We start from the raw sequence: 22,762 nt of genomic DNA, 5'->3' as shown, positions 1-22,762 counted from the left end.
GCAAGTCTCGTAAACCGCCAGCTGATGCGACACCCCAACTGATACCAACCTATTCAGCTTTTTAAAACGTTAAACAACAACAACAACCCCCCCCAAACTACACCCCGCCCACACACACCCACACACACACTTTGGCACATGAGCCTTGAGTTATTCGAGCGTGTTCACGTTCCCACCCCCTCCCCCGTCCCAACATTTCCGAGTCGCTGTTTCAGGAGAACGACGGGCCCCGTCTGCTTTTGATGGAGAAGGTCATCTCGGAGCACTGCTGTTGTGAGTAGCAAAAGGAGGAGATACAAATGCTAAACTGGCCCCAAAAACAGCTCTCAGGTTTAGCACTAGAATGGATGCAATGCTGCAAAACTTTTGTACCAGGATGACTAGTTTGAAACTGCTGGTTGATTAAATATACATTTACATATAGATATAGGTATAAAAATTACTAAGTCAACATTTGTTGTTTTCAATGTGAAAACGATAAAATGTAATTCTGAATAATTGTGCATTTGCCATAGGGTCCTTGTTAAAGGGACCATAAAAATAATTTTGTAATAAAAAAACTCTTTTTTTTTCTTTTTTTTCTTTTCTTTCTTTTTTTTTTTTTTTTTAAGTTTAGTATTGCCCTCAAGTTCAAAAAGTTTGGAGCAAACGTGCTGAGTAAAGCAGGATTGGAATCTATTCCTGCCAGGGATCCGGAAGCCTTAAATTCAGTGATCCCCGATGGCGGGCCCAGGGAAACCTGCCAGCCACTGACTAACGTGGTGGGGCTGGGCAGCGCCAGGTGACCCCGTGAAGCAGCCTCTGCCTCCTGTTTCATTGGCGGATGCTGCTGCAGCGCCCTGATTCCCTGCACAGAGCTCGGGGTGGGGGGCACACATGTGCTGGGGCTCTGCCTTCTCTTGAGCTACCAGACTAAGCAACTGGGGATGGGGGAGGGGAGCGGCGCGCAAGGCTGGGGCCTGGGCAGAGACCACTGAGCACCAAGGCTGCGGGTGACTGGGGGGCGCTGACCTTCTACTTGGTTGGAGGTGGGGCTGGAGGGAGGAATGGGCCTTTCGGTGATACAGAAGTTAGCTGTGCAGCAAGGAAAAGTGCATTTAAGGTAGCTTAAAAACAGATTAAGACCAAACTGCCTCAGAGAGGGAGGAAGAACAGAGAACACTCCCTCCGCCTGCCCTGCTGGTTGGCCATGCTCCTTGGATTCTGTGGGTTAACATTCATGCCTTCTGATGCGAATCTGCTCATGAAGAAACAGGAACACACGTTCTCCTGGTTCTGGCAGGTACACAATTTTCTTGGCAAAGTTCTTTTTTTTTTTTTTTTTTTTTGCCAAGTTCAGTTTTATTTGGTTCCTGCTCTGAACCGCTGTCACCGGAATTCGTAGATGGGTGCGCTGTGTTCAGGAACATGAGTTAGGTTGAGGGACTGATACCTGCAGTGCGGGAAGAGAGAGAAAACGGGAGGCGGTCTAAGCAGCCTGAAAACCAAACAGAGGTGCAGAACCCCCTCCCCACCACCGGAGCGCCCAGCGAGCCCCAGGCTGGAACCGGATCGCGGGTGCATCTCAGACCTCTTCGGCTGCACCATGTTTGGTTCTCTTTCTAGTTCTTTGGTTAATCCTCCTGAGCTCTGTGTAAGAGGAGCTGCTTTTAGGGCTCGTGCTCTGACCATGAGGCAGTTATGGTACATCTTATGAAAGGAGAGGCAGAGTGAGCTCTGGGAGAAGATGCGACCGAAGCCCCGGGCCCTGGGCCTCACCCCTGCCCTCCACTCTGCCTCTCTATGACATCTAGCACCTCAGCTCCTCGGGGAACGTCAGGCTGGAACATCCTCAGGACTGCACGGGGAGCAGAGGCACACCCCACTTCTCACGGAATACAGAGACTTCCCAGCTAACCCCAAAGCTTATGTTACCATTCACCTTCATTTTCTCGCCTCCCTAGACATGGCTATGAGGCTTGAGAGCATCAGAGTTCTGAGGTATTTGTTTTTGCCCCGTTGGGAGGTGCTCTGAGGAGTTAAGCAGATGAAGGAGAAACAGAGGCGGGGACAATCCCCACACAGGGATGATAACCCCCCGGGGGACAATCAAGAGTTCATGGGGTAGATGCTAGCTCTCCCCTTACTTGTTTCACATGGGAGTGAGGAGGAGCACGGGAAAAAGCAGTTTATTTCTCAGCCCAAAAAAAATTTAAAAAAGAAAAATCAAGACAATGCATCAGCCATCAGAATATGCAAATCAAAACCATGAGACCCCACTTCATAACCACGAGGGTAGCTATAATTGTAAAGACATCATAACAAGCGTTGGAGAGGATGTGGAGAAACTGGAACCCTGGTGCATCACACACTTTGGCAGTTCCTTAAAAAGTCAGAGAATGACCATAGGACCCAGCAATTCCACTCCCGGGTATATGCCCGAAGGAATTGAAAGCAGAAACTCAAACAGATACTTATACAATCAGCAGCATTAATTACAATAGGCAGAAGGTAGAAATAACACATCAATTGATGAATGGATCAATAAAATGTGGTACAGCAGTCCCCCCTTATCTGTGGGGGATACGTTCAAGTACCCCCAGTGGATGCCAAAAACCGTGCATAGTACTGGACCCTATAGACGCTTTGTGCGTAAGCTTGTGATAAAGTGTAATTTATAAGTTAGGCACAGTAGGAGATGAACAATAGTAACTAATAATAAAACAGAATAGTTATAACAATATTCGGCAATAAAAGTTACGTGAATGTGGTCTCTCTCTGTCTCAAAAGACCTTCTTGTGCTGTAGTCACCCTTCCTGCTGTGAGGATGGGAGGTGAGAACACGCCTGCGTGAGGAGATGAGGTGAGGTGAGTGAGGCAGGCGTGTGACCAAGTGGTGGGCTACCACGGACTACCATCCGCTTCTGGACTACGGCCGACTGCGGGTAACTGAAACAGCGGAAGGCAAAACCGCAGATAAGGAGGGGCTACTGTACATCCATACGAAGGAAAATTATTCAGCAATAAAAATGAAGGGCTGATCCATGCTGCCACATGGCCGAACCTTCTGAGCATTAGGCTGAGGGTAAGAAAGCTGACACAAAGGAGCTTCATAGTGTGTGTGGTTCCCTTTATAGAAAATATCCAGAATAGGCACGTCTTTATAGAAGTCGGCTGGCTGCCTCGGGCCAAGAGGGGATGGGGCTCAGGGGAACGGGGTTTCTCGTGGTGGTGGGGGGAGCATTTTAAAATTGATTGGGGCGATGGCCGCACAACCGTGAATATTCAGGATGACCGAACTGCATGCTTTCAATGAGCGAATTGTATGGTATGTGAATTCTCTCAATAACGCTGTTATTTAAAAAAGCATATAACAGGTCTTAAAAACTCCTTTGAAAACAGAGCAATTACTGAAACCCTGGTAATTGTGGCTCTCAGGGGAGCGGACACTGTGCTGAGCCCAAGGGCGTTTATTTGCAGATGTCATTTTGCTGCCACTGAACAAGGAACTTGAGTCAAGCCAGGGAAGCATCACTCGCAAGTCACCGAACTACAAAACATCTGGAAGGGAATACGGTGTTTCTACGTTCAGAGAGGAAATCAGGTACTTTGTGATAGGGTTCCTTCTTCAGGTATAGCAAGGCGCTTGGAGCAGCAGTGACAGGGCAGGAGAGTCCCCAGAAAGGTGACAAAAGCTAGCGCTTGCAGTGGCACTCAGTCTTTCACCTCAGATGAAACACAGGGCAGGACCGTCAGCTCCCATGGGGGCCCCTGGTCACCAGACTGAGATCAAGAGTGCGTGGGGCGGGCATCTAAGGAATGTGACCACAGAAGTAGAAAGGCTGCTAACAGCAAAACTCACCCGGTCCATAGCTGGAGCTTACATTGTAGTTACTGATTAAATTTGGGAGGAAATATAAGAGCAGCCAAGATTGGGAGAAACACTGCTGATAATACAGAACTGCTTGAAAGCTTTGAGCAGTGAGTTCCTTTATTGAGCACTTTGGTTTCATCTTATTTACTCTGCTCTGTGGTTAGGGATAGGAGCCCCTCCATGGGCAGCTGAGATCATTCAAAGAGGCCCTCCACATGCAGATAGAGCATAAAAGCTACTCAGAGACAGGGGGAGAGGTTTTCTTTTGGATTCGGCAAGCGAAGGGAGAGCCCGGGCAGCAACCCGCCCCCTCCGCCTCCGGGGTGCCTTACCATTCTGAACTCCTATGGTAATAGTAGCCTTCTATGGAGGCTGCCGACTTCTGGAAGCAGATGTAATAGAACCCAGCAAAGGAGGCACCGCTGATGTCTTTGATCGTGTGATCTGGGACCAGGAACTGTTCCTGCACACAGACAGAGGAGGTCAGTAACAGACGGCGTGCTCCCGCCACATCTGCGGCTCCCCGTTAGCCTTCAGGTGGTTCTCGGGTTCCAGTGTCACATGGCCTTGCCCAGGCTTGCTGGACGATGGCGGACATCTGCGTTTCAACCCCATCTGTCAACAGCATTCTAGATACTAATGCAGTAGCCTGGGTCTTGAGCTCACTGAGATCGGCAATGAAGAGAAGGTTCTATGGTCCACACGTCTCAAAAGTGAATCGATACCTACCTACCTTTCAGAGCCCACAGACAGAACGACCCAGGAAGAGGAAGTTTCTGCTCCACCCCAGGAACTGGTGCTGGGTTCCTGATCACCTCTGCATTCTGAGGGCAGACCAAGCACCAACTGCCCCCATAACAGCCCCTCAAAAAGCTCGACACCTCATCCACAGCCATCAGAACGGTATCAATCTTGCTCGGGCACCTTGGGAAGAGGCGAACTTATGATCTCTGGCTACGGCCAAGCTGAAAGGCCACGTCTGGGCACCTACTCTTCCAGGAAGATGAGGTCAGTGGCCTCAGGGCCCCAAGAGGTCCACTGAGAGCCCACAGTGAGTCATGCTGAGAAGGTCTTTGGGAGACCAAACAACTCCACTGTTTTGTTTTGTTTTGTTTTTTAAGACACTCTCCCCGTCCCTTTCTTCAACCTCTGAAATGCTAGTTTTTAAAAATTAATTTTAAAATTAGAACCTTGCAAGATACTTCCTTTAGTACTTTATTAGCCGGCACGTTTCCAAACACCAGGCGGCAAGCTCGCAAGGGTGCACTCAGCTTTTACTCTTTGCACCTGGCCAGCATCTCTGCAAAAAGTGACGACCCCCGCCCCGCCCCCCCAAATTATTAGCCGTACAAACTAAAGATTGGGAATAACTCCTCTAAATGATTTGCCTGCATGAAAGCTGGCAAGGTTTCAAGATAAAACAGCTTTTTCCTGCAGGCTGGGGACCAGGGGTTGGAAGTGGGTGTCTGTTCACAGCGTGATGTCACAAACCCACTTCATGATTTTGCTAGCCTGCGGCTGGAACACAGTAAATACCAGGCTATCAAAAGAGGGAACACAAAAGCCTTGTCAGCCCAAAGCCAATCTCGCAAGTCCAGCCAGATGGAGTTCTCTGAGGGCTGGTGAGTGGAAAACCCAAATTCCATTCCTGGTCCCTCATTTCCTGCTGGAGGGAACCAGACAAGCTGAGATGGCACTGAAGCTTGGTGGCTAGGACGTGGTGAGGGAAGAGCCACTTAAGACGGGTTCTCTGTTGAGAGTAGGAAATGACGGAGCCCGACTCTGGTCCTCCCCTGAGTCCAGAGAACACCGGAGGTGACTCAACCTGGAGAGTCGATGGTGCTGAGGGCGACCACGCCGCCGCCGCCCCCGCCCCCAGTCATGAATTCATCTGCTAACCACCAAACGGTGTTACCAAAGACAAACCGTCTACCATGGCAGCAGTTGATCAGTGTGGCCTGGAGCCGTGCCTGCTTTTTATGAGCGTGTAAAGGCACTCCATGGAGACAAACTGTAATGAAGCACTGGACCCGGGGAGCAGATGGGGTGCTGGATACAATGCAGGCTCTGGCTGGGCTGGGACCTTACCTTCCACCTCATGAAGACATAATCCCCATTCTTCAGTTCTTCATAATCAAAGTCATCTGAATTAAATGATTTTGCATACTGATAAAAAGCCAGAAACTTGCCCTGAAAGCAAAAAAATTGAGCATGAGGACCGATCGACGGAGGGGAAGGCTGGGGTCACCACTGCCCTTCTGCGCCCAGCAGCAACCACCTTCTCAAAGGTCTGATGGCTGCTGGATGCGGCCCACAAGAGCAGCAAACGCTGAGGATCGGAGAAGGGAGCCTGAGGTCCCCACCAGTGAACTCGGGCCTGGCCTCCAGCCGAGGCACCATAGGGCTACGCCTGCCTAGTTAATGTGGTCCAGGAAAAGGCCCGGGGTTGGGAACGGATGATATTCCGGGAGGCTTTTCTCAGGACACCTTACCACAAGCAAAGCCAGGAAGGATTAGTGAGAAGATCTCTATAAGTGAATCAACACTAGGCATGCAGAACAACTTAGAGCCAGCACATCACCCCGAAGGGAGAGAGGGGTTTACTAAAGCGGGGTCTTCTGACACAGGAGCGTGGCTTGGGGCCAGCCAGTGAAGTGGAAACAGGAAATGGGTAACATATGATTAAGTCCTTTTAAAAAAGGAGACCAGAAATAGGTTACAAAACTGTGTTTCATGATCCTATTTTTGTAAAAAAAAAAAAAAAAGAAAGAAAGAAAGAAAGAAGGTTAATATCTGTTTTAACTTCGGATATTGTTATTACAGATGATCTTTTTCCCTTTGCTTTTCTGTTTACTCAAATATTTAAAAATAAGTGCATTATTTTATAAAAAATAAATAGAGTTTAGGATACAGAGGTATTAACTCAGAATTTGTCACACGTTTATCTCTATTCTAACTGGATTAAGTATATAGAATCTTGACTTTAGGGTACCACCATGATACCAGCTTTAAATATCACTCAGGAAAACTTGAAGGTGAAAAACAATGTCTCCGATTCTAATTTATAAGCAGTCCTGATTTTATTGTACTTCACTTTACTGCTCTTTGCAGATACTGCATTTTTTAAAAAAGATTCATTTATTTATTTGGCAGGGTGGCAGAGGGAGAGGGAGAAAGAAACTCAAGCAGACTCCACGCTGAGCGTGGAACCCCATGCGGGGCTCGATCTCATGACCCTGAGATCATGACCTGAGCCGAAACCAAGAGTTGGATGCTTAACCAACTGAGCCACGTAGGCGCCCCCAGATAGTGCATTTTTTTTTATAAATTGAAGGTTCGTGGCAACCCTGTGTCGAGTAAGTCGACTGGCACAATTTTTCCAACAGCATTTGTTCACCTCGTGTCTCTGTGTCACATTTTGGTAATCCTCGCAACGTTTCAAACTTTTTCATTACTCTTATATCTGTTACGGTGATCTGTGATCAGTGATCTTTGATGTTACTAATGCCATTGTTTTGGGGCACCACAAACTGCCCCCATATAAGATAGGAAACTTCATCAATAAATGTCTGTGTTCTCACTGCTCCACTGACTGGCCATTCCCCCATCTCTCTCCTTCTCCTCAGGCCTCCCTCTTCCCTGAGACACAGCAATATTGAAATGAGGCCAATTAATAACCACACCATGGCCTCGGTGTGTTCAAGAGAAAGGAAGAGTCCCATGTCTCTCACTTGAAATCAAAAGCTAGAAATGATTGAGCTTAGTGAGGAAGACCTCTCAGAAGCTGAGGGAGGGCTGAAGGTAAGGCCTCCTGGCCCAGTGAGCCAAGTTGTGAATGCAAAGGAAAAGTTCCTGAAGGAAAGGAAAAGTGCCACTCCAGTGAACACATGAATGATAACAAAGCAGGCTTTGATGTGGAGAAAGGTTTAGTGGTCTGGAGAAAAGGTCAAACCGGCCCCAACATTCCCTTAAGCCAAAGCCTAACCCAGAGCAAGGCCCTGACTCCCTTCAATTCTGCGAAGGCTGAGAGGTGAGGAAGCTGCAGGAGAAGAGTCTGAAGCTAGGGAGGTTGGTTCAGGAGGATTGAGGAAGGAAGCCGTCTCCATAATGCAAATGTGCAGGGTGAAGTCGCAAGTGCTGATGTAGAAGCTGCAGCAAGTTCTCCAGAAGATTCTAGATCTTCATTAAGATAATGAATACGCTACACTAAACAACTACACTACACCAAATAACAGATTTTCAGTGTAGATGAAACCGCTTGGTATTGGATGAAGATGCCACCTAGAACTTCTATAGCTAGAGAGGAGCAGTCAACGCCTGGCTTCAAAGCTTCAAAGGTCAGGCTGACTCTCTTGCTAGGGAGCTCATGCAGCTGGGTGACTTTAAGTTGAAGCCAATGCTCATTCACCATTCTGAGAATCCTAGGACCCTTAAGAATTATGCTAGATGTACTCTGCCCGTGCTCTACAAATGGAACAAAGTCTGGATGACAACACATCTGTTTACAATATGATTTACTCAATATTTAAAGCCCAACATTGAGACTTCTCAGAAAAAAAGATTCCTTTCAAAATACTGTTTGGGGGGTGGGGGGATGGGGTAGCCAGGTGATGGATATTAAGGAGGGCACATGTTGTGATGAGCACTGGGTGTTATACACAACTAATGAATCACTGAATGCTACATCAAAAACTAATGATGTACTATACAGTAGCTAACGGAACATAATAAAAAAATATATTATTGTTCCGTAACAAGGCACCTGGTCACCCAAGAGCTCCGATGGAGATGGACAGTGAGATTTATGTTGTGTTCAGGCCCAACACAACATCTACTCTGCAGCCTGTGGATCAAAGAGTCATTTCAACTTCCAAGTCATCTTATTTAAGAAATACACTGCATAAGACTGTAGCTGCCATAGATAGTGACTCCTCTGATGGGTCTGGTCAAAGTAAACTGAAGACCTGGAAAGGATTCATCATTCTAGGTGCCATTAGCAATATTTGTGATTCGTGGGAGGAGGTCGAAGTATCAACATGAACAGGAGTTTGGAAGAAGTTGATTCCAACCCTATAGATGACTTTGAGGGGTTCAAGACTTCAGTGGAGGAAGTCACTGAAGACGTGGTGGAAACAGCAAGAGAACTAGAACCAAAGTGGAGCCTGAATATTATGCAGCCATCAAAAGGAATGAGATCTTGCCATTTGCAACGACGTGGATGGAACTGGAGGGTGTTATGCTGAGTGAAATAAGTCAATCAGAGAAAGACATGTATCATATGACCTCACTGATATGAGGAATTCTTAATCTCAGGAAACAAACGGAGGGTTGCTGGAGTGGTGGGGGGTGGGAGGGATGGGGTGGCTGGGTGATAGACATTGGGGAGGGTATGTGCTATGGTGAGCGCTGTGAATTGTGCAAGACTGTTGAATCACAGATCTGTACTTCTGAAACAAATAATGCAACATATGTTATGAAAAAAGAAAAAGAAGAAGATAACAGGAGGGGAAGAATGAAGGGGAGTAAGTCGGGGGGGGAGACGAACCATGAGAGACGATGGACTCTGAAAAACAAACTGAGGGTTCTAGAGGGGAGGGGGTAGGGGGATTGGGTTAGCCTGGTGATGGGTATTAAAGAGGGCATATTCTGCGTGGAGCACTGGGTGTTATGCACAAACAATGAATCATGGAACCCTACATCAAAAACTAATGATGTAATGTATGGCGATTAATATAACAATAAAAAAATTTAAAAAAAAGTGGAGCCTGAACATGGGACTGAATGGCTGCAATCTCATGATAAAACTTGAACGGATGAGGAGCTGCTTCTCATGGATGAGCCAAGAATGTGGTTTCTTGAGATAAAATCTACTCCTGGTGAAGATGCTGTGAGGACTGTTGAAATGACAACAAAGGATTTAGAAAATCACATGAACCTAGTTGATAAAGCAGCAGCAGGGTTTGAGAGGATGGACTCCAATTTGGAAAGAAGTTCTACTGGGGCCAAAATGCTATCAAACAGCACCTCGTGCTACAGAGAAATCGTTTGTGAAACAAAGAGCTGATCAATGTGGTCAACTTCATTGTTGTCTTATTTTGAGAAATTGCCACTGCCAAATGAACCTCCGGCAACCACCCCCCGAGATCAGTCAGCAGCCATCGACACTGAGGCAAGACCCTCCACCAGCAAAAAGATTAGGAGTTGCTGAAAGCTTAGAGGATGCTGAGCATTTTTTAGTTATAAAGTATTTTAAAATTAAGGTGTGTACGTTGTTGTTTTAGACCTAATGCTATTGCACCCTTCATAGACTACAGTATCACATAAACATAAGTTTTATATGCACTGGGAAACCAAAAAAATTCATTTGACTCACTTTATTGCAATATTCACTTTATTGTGGTGGTCTGGAACGGAAGCCACAATATCTCCGGGGCATGCCTGTATCAGGCACTGCGAGTCCCTGACAAACAGGGATCCCACAGGGGATTCTGGGACTCCGGAGTGGGCTGGGAAAGTTATGGGAACCTGAGTACTGCAAAGGGGACCGGACTGTTGAATGAGGAAGGGCCCAGAGGCCAAGCTCCTCATCCTACCATATCAAGGGTGGCCTTCTTTGTCCTTCTGTCACTCAAAATCTTTCAATTCAGCCTAGCAAAGGAGAACCAGATATTTTCTGGTGTTCTGGTGGAAGTCTGGAACACTAACAGCTGGTTTCCAGGTATTTGATTTGCAGCAGACCTAGCTTAGAATTGACTTTTCATTGAGTCTCAAAGACCTTGCTTTTTTTGTAGAACCAATTTGAGATGGACAACCAAGTTGGATGGGAGACAGGCTGTGGTTCAGTACAAGAAGAGCTTTCCCACTGGGGCCATCCAAGAGAGAAAGGAGCCATCTTGTGAGGCTTCGAGCAGCATGGGAAGAGCCGGCATCGGGCAGGGCGGGACCAGATGGCAGCCGGGAGACCTCCAACTCTGCTCCCTGATGCCGGCACCACCGTGCCCCACTCGAGCTCCCCAACTGAGCAGCCTAAGAGACTCAGATCTTGTTCATTCCCTCGAAAGTCAAATGGCTGACTTTCGGTGTCTATTTGCAACAACAGCCAAAACATGTAGCTTACAAAAAATGGCTTTAAAAGCTCAAGTTTAAATTTAATTAATTAAATAATTTAAATTAAATTAATTGAAACTCAGCATCTGAAAGATGTTCCTTTCTTATGTCAAGTAGAAAACATTAACAAGCAAAGTGGCTAATCTACTGTAAGGTTAACTAGGACGAGGGTCTATAATAGGGAGTCCTGTCCAAGGACTATTGTGCCAGAATCAGGAGAGAGCTTGAACAGCCAGGTGAGAGGGGCAGTGGGAAGCAGGAGGAGTTCTAGAGGCTTCATTACTGACGCAATCACTTTGGGTGGGTTTAGAGGGTGAGCACATTAGACTTCTTCAATGTTAAACCAAAATTCATCGGGGCGCCTGGCTAGCTCAGTCGGTGGAGTGTGTGGCTCTTGATCTCAGGGCTGCAGGTTCGAGCCCCACGTTGGATATAGAGATTACTTAAAGATAAAATCTTAAAAAAAAACTAAAAACTAAAAAAATAATAATAAAATAAACCAAAATTCATCATCGCCATGGTCAACTAAGTCAGAAGGCTATTATGACAGGTTGAGTAATGGATTTTTGAAGACATACAGTTGTGTGAAAGCCAATGAAAAGACTTGAGGACAGTGACTCTAAGTTGTCTCAAAATGTTCACTACCGGTGAGTGAGAACACATCCCACACTTGACAGTTAAAAGTGGGGGAGCTGGAATTTTCAGTGGCATCCTGATGATGCTGAAGTTGAGACCGTGCGTGTCAGTGTGGAGCTGGGTGAGAAGCTCCCCCGGGGCTCTCCCCATACGGAGATGCCGGCAGGAGAAGCAGCTTTCTGGAAACTGCATCTCCACCTCGTGCTAACCCTGAAAACAGAGGCCTCTGCGGTATGTTTCCCAGGGCTCCCCCGCAGACAGGAGATGAGAAGGAACAGTGGACAGGTGACAGAACAGGGGACAGTGATAAGACCCTGAGAGCTAAGTTCCTTGGCTTTCCAGCAGCGCCTGGGGGGCCCAGAGGAGACAAATATCTACTTACCCAGTGTTTCCGATCAACGTCTTCGTCTGCGTCCCACTTCCGCGTTAAGAAAGGGTGTTTTTTGCTGATTATTTCTCCTTCAAAAAAAGTCGTAAGGGTTGGATACTCCTATGGTAAAAATCCAAATATCAAAATAAGATGTCAAACGGGAGTTTTTACCTTTCTCAAAGGAAAAATCAACCTGGTTTTAACTTCTTCCTGGGACTCTGAAAAAATGATCACACTGCTAAGCAATGACCCAAACTGAGTTAGGTCCAGTGATCTGCTAATGGCTGCAGAGTCAATGTGAATTGAAGGTGCCCAGAGAGTCTCTTGGACTTTATGGAGTTTGCCGGAAGCAGAGAACCCTTCTTCGACTTCACTTGTTACATACTGATCACTCAGAAAAGAATTTAGACAAGTAAATTCTGGGTATTCTAGGATACAAAGCAGATAGTAACTGTAGATGTTACTTTCCAAGGAAAACACCCAAAAAGGCTCCCAAATCACAGCATTCACAGCTAAGTCTTCCCTTACGCCTGGCCTGGCCACTGGTTCTCAAACTAGCTCAGTCATTTGTCTCTTTTGTGCCCATTCTTCAAGTTTCCAGGGGTGGGTTTTTGGGTTTTTGTTTTTTTTTCTTCAGAATACCTTGGTATATTAGGATACATTTCTTATATGAACTAAGGCCATCTACACTAGGGAAAATATATGTAAATCACATCTACAATGGAAAATCAGAAACACATGGGGAAAAAATAACAGAAACACATGGGGAAAAAATAAGCTGTCATCCTAACTGGGTGCTTAGAATACTCTTGTCAATTTTATTTGCTATTTGTTCACCTGCTAATAAGGAGGCCCCAAAGATTTTGAAAGAAACTAATGGAAGAAAAAGTTAGCACTGTAAGAAGTCTGCCATTTCTCTGCATTTATAAAAAACCAACCAACTAATAGACCAACTGGACAACCCCTCAGCCCAGCCTGCCAGCCCCTGGTGTTTCTTGGAAACGTGATAATGATGGTCCCTGGCCTGGCAAACTGTGGATTACAGCCCTAATGTCCCTGGGACCACAGAGGTACCACTTTCTGTTTCAGGCCCTATGTAGGCCCCTCTTATTCTGCATCAAACATTTACACATGTTTAAAGTAAATCTGTTTGGCTTTGCTCCGTCTCTCAGCTTGACCTGCCACGTAGCTGGGGACGCCCCTAGCAGATACTGCCATGCTGGTTCAGCAGCTTCCAGGAAACAGCACAACCACAGGCACTCCACTCTGGACTGGAGGGGCGTGCTTCACCACACACCACCGAGGCCATCCGTGGTCTTAACAGTGAACTCTAAAATATATAGCACCCTCCTCGACAAACCACAATCCCTTTCCCCAACTCGGGGTCTGGGTTCCTCGTACAGACATTTACATATACAGAGTGAAGAAATTAAAGGGGAGATTTCCTAAATGGAAACCTGATTTTAAAGGTACAAACTACGGGCGTCTGGCTGGCTCAGTCAGTAGAACATGTGACTCTTGATCTCAGGGTCGTGAGTGTGAGCCCCACACTGGGTGTCGAGAGTACTTAAAAATAAATAAATAGGGGTGCCTGGGTGGCTCAGTCAGTTAAGTGTCTGCTCAGGTCAGGTGGAACCCCGCATCAGGCTCCCTACTCAGTGTGGAGCCTGCTTCTCCCTCTCTCTGTCCCTCCCCGTTCGTGCGTGCTCTCCCTCTCTCTCTCTCTCATAGATAGATAAAATCTTTTCAAAATAAATAAATAAATAAATAAATAAACAAAATAAAAGTATAAACTAAATTATGCTTATCTGTTTTAGGAAGAACTACTAAGAGAGAAAGTTCTGTATCAGTGAGTACCTGCCTTGAGATTTTAAATGGAAAGCTAGATGTACGGATTTTCTGAGGTTTGGGCTTTAACATTTTTTTTTAAAACTTCCACAAAAAAGACAGAAAAGAAGAAAATGATAAAGTGGTTCTCTTACAATACAAAGAAGATACTATGGCTCAAATCACAAGTTTTCCTAATGAATTGATTCTGCACTGAAAACGTTTCAGGCAATATATCAGGGTGACTGCAAGGTACCCCCAAGTTCTGAGAATTAAAATAAAAGAAATACTGCCTGATGAATGAGAGTCAATAGGTACAGAAGTTACCAAAAAGATGAAATATCTCTCAGGGCAGGACCAGGAAATTCAAGCACTTGACTATAGCCAGACTGGCGGTAATTTTTATTTACTTTTATTTTTATTTTTTTTAAAGATTTTATTTATTTATTTGGGAGAGAGAGAGAATGAGAGAGAGAGGGCACGAGAGGGAAGAGGGTCAGAGGGAGAAGCAGACTCCCTGCCGAGCAGGGAGCCCGATGCGGGACTCGATCCCGCGACTCCAGGATCCCATGACCCGAGCCGAAGGCAGTCGCTTAACCGACTGAGCCACCCAGGCGCCCCCTGGCGGTAATTTTTAGAGCCAGGGGAAAACTCTATCTGCAGGAGGGATATCAAGGCAACGAGCGAGAGAGGAAGAGACGGAGCCAGCAACCCCCAGCCCCAAAGCAGGCAAAGGCTTCCTACAGCGGGTCTAGCTGTTGTCAGCCGTTTCAGTTGTCCACTCCCCACCCGGATTCCAGGCCCACCAAACACTCTCCAGTGACGGGTCTGGCTTTCCACGTAGACCCACCTCCTGGGGGATTAACACCCGATGGGCTACTAAGTCAGAGGGAACTTCTGGAACACGCACGTACCTCATTTTAGAAAGGCGTAAACGAGCACTCTTGCGTATACATCGGTCTCGGTGAGTTTGGTTAGTGTGACCTATCTCCTTGGTTCAGACAAGTCTAGCCCAACCTCAGCAGAAGCTTCCAAATCCGTCTAGTGAGTGCGTGGAGGGCCGGGCCATGACTCCCCGAAGGCTGGGCTCCTACACCCTGTGCCAGCCACGGGGCCTCCCTAGAAATGTGCCCTCTCTCCACTGGTGGCTGGCTCAGAATTACAAAGAAAATGTTACCTGACACCCATTCTTCACAATTCTGGGATTTCATTTCCAGAAGGCACAGAAACTTTTTAAAAACTGTGCTCATTTGTGAATGTGAGGTAGCTAAGAGACAAAAATTACCTCCAATTTAATAGTTCATTTTCTTTATCGTAGGCACGAGGAAGACTAGGGCTAAAATCCAATCATTTAAATGATCTTATTTTATTTTTTTTTAAAGATTTTATTTATTTATTTGACAGACAGAGACAGAGCGAGAGAGGGAACACAAGCAGGGGGAGTGGGAGAGGGAGAGGCAGGCTTCCCGTGGAGCAGGGAGCCCGATGCGGGGCTCGATCCCAGGACCCTGGGACCATGACCTGAGCTGCAGGCAGACGCTTAACGACTGAGCCACCCAGGCGCCCCCGTTTCAGGATTCTTAATGCTACTTGCCGTTTCTGTGCACCTTCCTACGACCAGTGTGGCTGATTTCAGAGTCAGTGGTAGCATTCCACGTGCCAGATTCTGCTGGTTTCCTCATGAAGCCAACTGTTTATGTTCTGCCTTCAGTAGGTACATCTGGCTGCCTATGGGTTGAGCATATTCTGTGTATTTCCTGCTACCGTAAATTCAAAGGCTGAAATCCTTCATTCTGCTCTCATTTTCTACCCCTTCTCTACTGGATAAGTTTCTGGAGCCGAGGAACAGGTTACCTTTTCATCTCAACAACAAACTTCACAGACAATTCTCAACCTTCTAATAGGGAAGTGGGAGAACCAGATTGAATCAAAGAGACGGAAACAATTGTTTCAAGACAGAGGATGTTCAGGGCCTTCGTTAGTATCCCTCAGTTTGTATCACATTGGAGTCCCCTCTTGCTCTTACATTGTTTCTTCCCCTCTAGACAAGCCCCCGGAGTAAACAGCGCAGGCTTATTTTATTCTGTTCTATTCTTTTTTTTTTTTTTAATTTTTAAATTTTTTTTAAAGATTTAATTTATTTATTTGAGAGAGAGAGAATGAGAGATAGCACGAGAGGGAAGAGGGTCAGAGGGAGAAGCAGACTCCCTGCCGAGCAGGGAGCCCGATGTGGGACTCGATTCCGGGACTCCAGGATCATAACCCGAGCCGAAGGCAGTCGCTTAACCAACTGAGCCACCCAGGTGCCCTCTATTAGCCAAGTCTAGTTGATGCCACCATTACATGGGTTTCGGGCCAGTGTAGTGATTCGACAACGCTACACGTTGTGCTGTGTTCACCACAACGGTAGCAGAGAGGGTATTTTTCATTCTCATTTTACAGATGAAGAAAGAGAAAGCAAGCTCTTTCCTTGCTTTGCCCCGGCACCAGCAAGGGGCAAAGCAAGGACGTCCTTCCGGCCCTCTCTAAGCCTCAGTGGAGCCAGGCCATTGACACGGAGGAATGATCAGGTCAACAGGGCCCGGCAGCCAGGTCAGGCCCAGGCCCTCATGGAGGAGTTAGGCGGCCAGCTCCGTCCCCTCCTTCCTCTTCCTATTTGCTCACTAGCAGGGAAAGAAAGGATGCTCTTTCTTGCTTTCCATATTCCCAGAAGTTCTGAGATTTAAAAAGTTGGTTCAGAGAAAGGAAAACAGCCTACATTTTCCATAGCAGCTCCTTCAGCTAGGAACTAGATGATCACCTTTCATTGTTCCAGTGAGCTAAGGGGTTTAAGGGATGCCAAAGACTTCAGTTCTGGAAGGATTCATGCGTATCCCAGAAACCATTAAACTTATGACAATGGGTAGCCATATTCCTACTCTATTTTTTCCCCACCAAAGGATTAAAAAGAAAATCAACAGTGTTGGTAACATTGTGACTTATTTATAAACTTTAAAGTTTTGTGTATCCGTACACTTTCCAACAGGGCACATCAAAACTACATGCTTTGTGTGTGAAATACAGTAACAACACTTCTCAGGGCGCTGCAATCAGGCCTCACAATGCTCCTGGCCCTTCACACCCTGAGAATGCCAGGCATGCGGCCCACCATCTAGTTCTAGTTCATTTGAAGGAGTGCTTACCTCAGTAAGGCCTTTTATCTTCAGGTATCCACAAAGGTAAGAGTTCCCTGTGTCCACATGCTGGAAAGAAAGGACACACAATCTTGTTACAAATGGAGGAACCCCTGGGAGACAAGCTGGGGGTACTGTGGAAATCCACGCATCCTGAGGTCACAGGCCAGGCAGGCTAAGGGAGGCCTGGAGATTGGTGCCCGCCGGGCTTGGCCAGGGCTCACCGGCCTTTGAGAGCTTCGTGAGTCCTCCCTACCCACGGGCCTGTTCAGACGAAGCAAGTTGATCCCAGGACGTTCTCAACCTCCTTTAGCTGAGTATCTTGAGACCGAAGTGCCTTTCTGGAGCAGCGAGCTCGCTCAACACAGGCCTCCCGTGGGTCTCAGAAGTGTACTCCTCCCCTATATTTACACTAAGCACAATCCTGCATTAGTTCTTTATGAAATGGGCAGCACATTCAGGAAAGGCATCGTATGAAGACTGCTCGAGCAAAAATTTCAGTTATAAACCAAAATGCTGACCCTAGATCGGAATATATCGTTAAGTGTTCACTCTGCCCACTTCACAGACGAATGCCTATGTCTTGGTGAAGAGTTGGGAGGCTAAAATAAACAGGGGTAACAGGCATGGGAGATTTTGAGGCTGAGTATCCACCAATTATGGGCTGCTGAGACACTGCAGCGTGCCTACCCAACATCCAATTTCCTACTTTTCCATGCTGCCAGGGCCCAGATCCTGTTCTGGCACCCACCCTGGCCCCTACAAGACCTGGTCAGCCCTGATGGATCCAAGGCAGATGTGCGCCCCTGACCCCTTGTGAGTCATCGGTTTAGGGGTGAGTGACCCAGTTCTGACCAATCAGATATGTGTGTCAGTCTCCTGGGTGCCTCTGGGCAAGATGCTGGCTTTTGAGGAGGCCTTCTTTCTTCCCTTGGTGGTGGCAGGACTTGCACATGGTGCCCAGGCCCATGGCAGCCATCTAGAGACCATGAGGACAAACAGGGCAGGAAATGCTAAGGATGGCAGCAGAGAAACATGGAAGGAAATGGGGCCCCTAAATGAGCCAGTCTGGAACCAAGCCACCTCCAAGCTTCTTGTAATCTGAGATGCTGGATTCACTCATTCTTTAAACTAATTTGAAGTAGGTATGGTTACTTGCAGCTGAGTGCACCTGGACTGATACATTTCACCCAAATCTACACAGATCGATCCTGAAGAGGCAGATTTTCAGATTTCATGATAAATTGGGCTCCCTTACAAAGCAGACCCCTGGAATGAAAGCAAACCCAAGTACCATGCTACTTCGGCATGTTGAGATTTTAACACGTTAAGTGAGGTCTCGTTTTAAGAGACTAGCAAAGTTTTGTGGTATTCATCAGATTCGGGGACTTAACTACTTTCATCTACACCATAAATCACTCAGGCAATCCTTAAAAACTGTAATAAACACAATCGGCCAGATGAGGTCAGCACCAAAGCAAACGGGCTTCAGTGAAGCTGAAATGCTCCCACAGTTTGGTGCTGGTGACAAAGGTAGTCCATGTAAAAACTGCCAAAACACTTAAAATATCCTCATCGGCTGGCCTTGGCGCTGGATGCGATCTTAAGTGGCTGATCTGCACTAACATGGTTCAGCAAAGAACTTTATTTAAAGGACACACAGCTCTAACCTGAGGCCTTAAATTTCATGTATGCAATTCTCACTGAATTCAATATAGTTTGGGGTTTCACAGCTGCTGGAAAGGGTATCAGGTGGCCAGGATACCTGCTAATAAGATTAAAAACTGAACTGGAAATTGGCTAACATTTTGCATAGATTATCACACGCTCAAGAATCAGACTTTCAATTTGGCCTCTGTTCAACCATGTGCCTCTCCCATTCTGCCCAAACTCATCTCCATGACGGTTGGTGAACTCAAATACACTACAATGCAGAGAACTTGAACTGAATGCCAGGCCAGCATCTCGATGAGAAAGATAGCAAGGCAAATGTTTAGCAAGAAAGTCTCACAGCACAGCTGTGTCCAACAGCTGCTCTTTCTAGTACCCCTTCACTGTGACCCTGGCCTTCACTTTGGTCTTGGCTCCCTGGATGGCAGAGGAGAAACAGAGTAGTTACAGTAACAATGGCAACAAGGAAAACCCAGCCAGAATCTCACAAAGGTTTGGGGAACTCTCTAAACTGGAAATTCCAAAAAAAAAAAAAAAAAAAAGTGCTCCAGAAAGCCCACAGAAAGAGGTGCAACATCGTGAGTCATTAAGGAGATTCTAATCAAAACCACAATGAGATACCACTTCACACCCACTAGCATGACTGCGATCAAAAAGACAGGCAATAAGTTGCAAGTGTCCACAAGGCTGTGGAGAAACTGGACCCTCACACACAGTTGGTGGGAATGAAAAATGGGGTAGGTGCTTTGGAAATCGGTGTAGCAGTTCCTCAAAATGGTAAGGATAGAGCTGCCACAGGACCCAGGATTCCACTCCCAGGTATCTACCGAGGACGCATGAAGATGTGTCCACATAAAAGCTCATACAGGAATGTTCACGGCATCATTACTCAATAGCCCCAAAGTGGAAACCACCCAAATATTCACCGAGTGCTCAAAGGATCAACAAAATGCTATATATCCATACAATGGATTATTATGCAACAATAAAAAATAACGAAGCACGGCCACTCGCTATGACGTGGGCAAACCTTGAAAATGTGACGATCAGCGACAGAAGCTAGACATAAAAGGTCCCATATTGTATGACTCCATGTATATGAAATGGCCAGAATAAGCAAATCTTAGGGAAAATAAAATGAGTGGTTGCTGAGAGTTGGAGAGGGGTGACGACGAAGGGGTGGGGTTTCTCTCTGGGGTGATAAAAGGGTGCTAAAATTAGTTTGCAGTGATGCCTACCCAACTCTGTGACTATACTAAAAAATACTGACTTGTACACCTTCAGTGGGTGAATTGCATGGTAGGTGAATTATATTTCAATAAAGCTGTTAGGAAAAAAAGAAAGCAAGCAGCAAAGAAGGCTGAGTCCAAGAAACTGGTCCCAGCTGAAAAACCAGGGTGATGATGGGGCAATTCACATGCCACTGACTGTCTCAATGATGAACAAACAGCTCACCAATCCAGATGTAGGGCAGCATTCCTGCGCATGACCACGGCTTCCACCAGCAGACATCCTACTGAAGTTTCTGCCAGGCTTCTGCTCTGGGCTGCCCTGAGACCAGTCAGTCCTGCACCAACTCAATCACCACTTCAACTGGTTCACAAGGAAGTGGGCACCTGACAGGACGTCAGAAACAACACACCAACGACAGAATGGGGGAGTTGCTGAAGAAGCCAAAGACGACTTCTCTTTGACACTTAGCGACCCTGCCAGGAGTCCACTACCACATCAGAAACCGTCAAATTAAACAATGGGCACAAATTCGAGATCATTCCAAACATGACCCACACCAAGATCTCACTGCCAAAATTTTATGATGTTGCCCCCCACAAAAAAAGGAAAGAAAAAGCAAAAGCCTTTACCTTCACACTAAACTCTCACATTTTAAACAAAAGAGAAGAGGGATCACCACATTAGGCATATAATTATGAAGACTGAGTGAATCAGTCACAACAGTTTTCCAGTTATTATAAATACCACGGCTCATGAGAGAAAGTTAAGTTTACAGACCAAAGATACAATTAACGTGAAGATGCAGTTTTCCAAACCGAAAAAAGATGAAACTATTGATTCCCCCAAAACAGTGAGAAAAAAGAGGCCAACGATGCTCTGCTGTTAGCAGAAAGAAAATGTATCCCCATTGTCTTTTGGGTGGGAGACCTACTCGCTCAGAAGAGAGGCTGTTCAAGGTTTAACATTTTTAAAGAGCTGAGGGCACATAAGGGAAAGACAATCTTAGGTTCTGTCCTCACACATGGGAGAGGTAAGGTGGCACACTAGGTCCTCAAAACTTCTGTAAGGCCTTTCAAGGGGGCAGATGGGGAGGGGTTCTGGGGAACAGCCTAGGAGGTGGGGCATCAGGCTAAGGAAAAATAGGAGCAAAGGGAGGAGGAAAGTGGGTCCTGAGGCAGGCAAGGGTAGCTACACAGGAAGGTTTTGCAAGGAAGGGAGAGAGGAGTATGAACTACTGTTGATCACTGACTGGGGAAAAAAAATGTCAAGTGTGTTACTATTTGCATGAAGGGGGTGAGATGCAGAAGAGCCAGAGTAGGTAAAGCAGCAGCTCCAAAGCTATCAGGGGCTGGCAGCAGGTACATAGAAATCCAGGTCAAATGGGGGGGTGGGGTGGGGGGTGGTACCCAGACAGCAAGAAAATACCTTGTGAGAGATAATACTGGGTGAGTTCGATTTCCCAGCACATGGGTATCAGAGACTGGGAGGAAGCCCTGGCAGTACAGATAAAAGTTAAGAACACAGAAAGAGGGTCCCCTGGAGCCAAGGAGGAGGAAGATGAAGGTATGGGTTGGGGAGGTAGGCTGGGGAGACTGGGAGGGGACTGGAGATGGCCAGATAATGGAGGTAGGGAGCATGAGAAGCCTAGAGCAGGAGGCCTGGGGCTGGGGGCAGCTGGGTGCCTGGGCCAGGAAGAGACTGGGGCAGCTCCGGGTTGGGGGCGGGGGAGGGGGGCAGGAGGCAAGATCCCAACAGACTGGGAGGAACTCCACCCAGCAGCACCCAGGATGTGAGTGCCTGGTCTTCAGAGTGTAAGTACCAAAGGCTAGGAATCAGTTGTGGGTTGAGGAGGTTCTCAGGGCTCAGGGGCTAAAGGAGGGAGTGTGATCCCGGGTCGGAGGGGACTAACTAGGCTCTCCCAAGGAAGAAATCCTGGGAGGAGGGCCCCAGGGTTTGAGGATCCCTGGGACAGAGGAAACGGGAGGCGGGGGAGGACTGTCTCAGGTCTGGGATAATTTGACATGGGCCCAGCCACGGGTAGAGTCCCGAGTCAGGAGAAACCAAAGGAGAGTTCTTCAGGGTCTGAGAGGGACTGGAGGGAGAGCTGATCTCGGGGCGACAGGTCCTGGGGAGGAAGGACTCAGGTCTGAGGGTGGCCAGTCACGGGGGGCTTCCGGATCCCAGCCAGGCCGGTCACGGTCTGGGAGAGTGTTCAGGGTCGGCCAGGAGCTGCTCACGACAGGCTCCGGTGTGAGGGGCAGGTCAGGGTTGGGGCTTGGAGAGTGTGAGACACCAGCTGGGCAGGTCCCAGGGGGTGAAGCGCCTGGTGCAGGAGGCCCGGCGGCGAGGGCCTGGTCCGCGGCTGCGGGCTCGAGGAGCCGGCGGCGGGCACGGCCCGTGAGCGCCGCGAGGAGGCCCTCGGGCCCCGGCCCGGCCCGGCCCGGCGCTCACCTGCAGCACCACCTCTACGTCGTACGAGTTCCCCTTGCTCTTCTGGTGGCCGCGGAACTTGGAGCCGCTGTAGAGCAGGCTGGTGGCCACGCCGGGCTGCTGGGTGTTGATGGGCGGCGGCGGGATGAGCGAGGCCGCGGAGGCGGCCGAGGCACCGGCCGGCGGGGGACACTCGGTGCGGACCGGCATCGCGGGGTCCCCCGGAGCCAGGGCTGGGGGGAGGGGGGAGAGGAACCGCCGCCGCCGCGCGGGAGCCGAGGGGGGTGGCAGGGAGGGAGGGGCCGGGGCGCGCACGCGCGGGGTGGGGGCGGAGGGGGGACCACCCGCCTGCTGCCTGCGGACCAAGCGCTCCGGCTGCCACCGGGACCCCGGGACCTGCGAGCAGGGCCTCCCTGTCCTGAGCTGAGTCCCCCTCCCCACTTGCCCTCGCACACACACCAC

At 47.9% G+C, this 22,762-nt stretch overlaps 1 protein-coding gene across 2 annotated transcripts; it reads right to left on the bottom strand.

The window, feature by feature from the left end:
* Nucleotides 1-1,301: 1,301 nt before the first annotated feature.
* GID4 (GID complex subunit 4 homolog) lies at nucleotides 1,302-22,556 on the bottom strand. Of its 2 annotated transcripts, none has more exons than XM_028089451.2 (6): nucleotides 22,322-22,554; nucleotides 16,976-17,035; nucleotides 11,979-12,086; nucleotides 5,942-6,043; nucleotides 4,186-4,316; nucleotides 1,302-1,432 (listed from the first exon to the last, which is right to left on the bottom strand). In XM_028089451.2, the coding sequence occupies exons 1-6, from the start codon at nucleotides 22,508-22,510 to the stop codon at nucleotides 1,369-1,371; spliced, it is 654 nt and encodes a 217-aa protein (XP_027945252.1). In that variant the 5' UTR covers nucleotides 22,511-22,554; the 3' UTR covers nucleotides 1,302-1,368. The 2 variants fall into 2 exon arrangements, with proteins under 2 accessions (XP_027945252.1, XP_027945253.1); XM_028089452.2 differs by lacking the exon at nucleotides 1,302-1,432 and adding an exon at nucleotides 1,894-2,928 and having other exon boundaries at nucleotides 22,322-22,556.
* Nucleotides 22,557-22,762: the final 206 nt, after the last annotated feature.

This window comes from Eumetopias jubatus, unplaced genomic scaffold (assembly GCF_037043125.1).
Source record: "Eumetopias jubatus isolate StellerSeaLion01/CBP00866 unplaced genomic scaffold, mEumJub1_p1.0 scaffold_10, whole genome shotgun sequence".
NCBI classification, from domain to species: domain Eukaryota; kingdom Metazoa; phylum Chordata; class Mammalia; order Carnivora; family Otariidae; genus Eumetopias; species Eumetopias jubatus.
This window is presented reverse-complemented; position numbering and strand designations above follow the sequence as displayed.

Excerpts from the sequence above, each read along its gene's own strand:
- GID4 (XM_028089452.2), bottom strand. The coding sequence starts at position 22,510 with ATGCCGGTCCGCACCGAGTGTCCCCCGCCGGCCGGTGCCTCGGCCGCC. Across the intron at positions 6,044-11,978 it reads ACGTTGATCGGAAACACTGG|GGCAAGTTTCTGGCTTTTTA; the intron begins GTAAGTAGATAT and ends TTTTGCTTTCAG. Across the intron at positions 2,929-4,185 it reads TACCATAGGAGTTCAGAATG|TTACCCGCAGTCGGCCGTAG; the intron begins GTAAGGCACCCC and ends CCGCTGTTTCAG.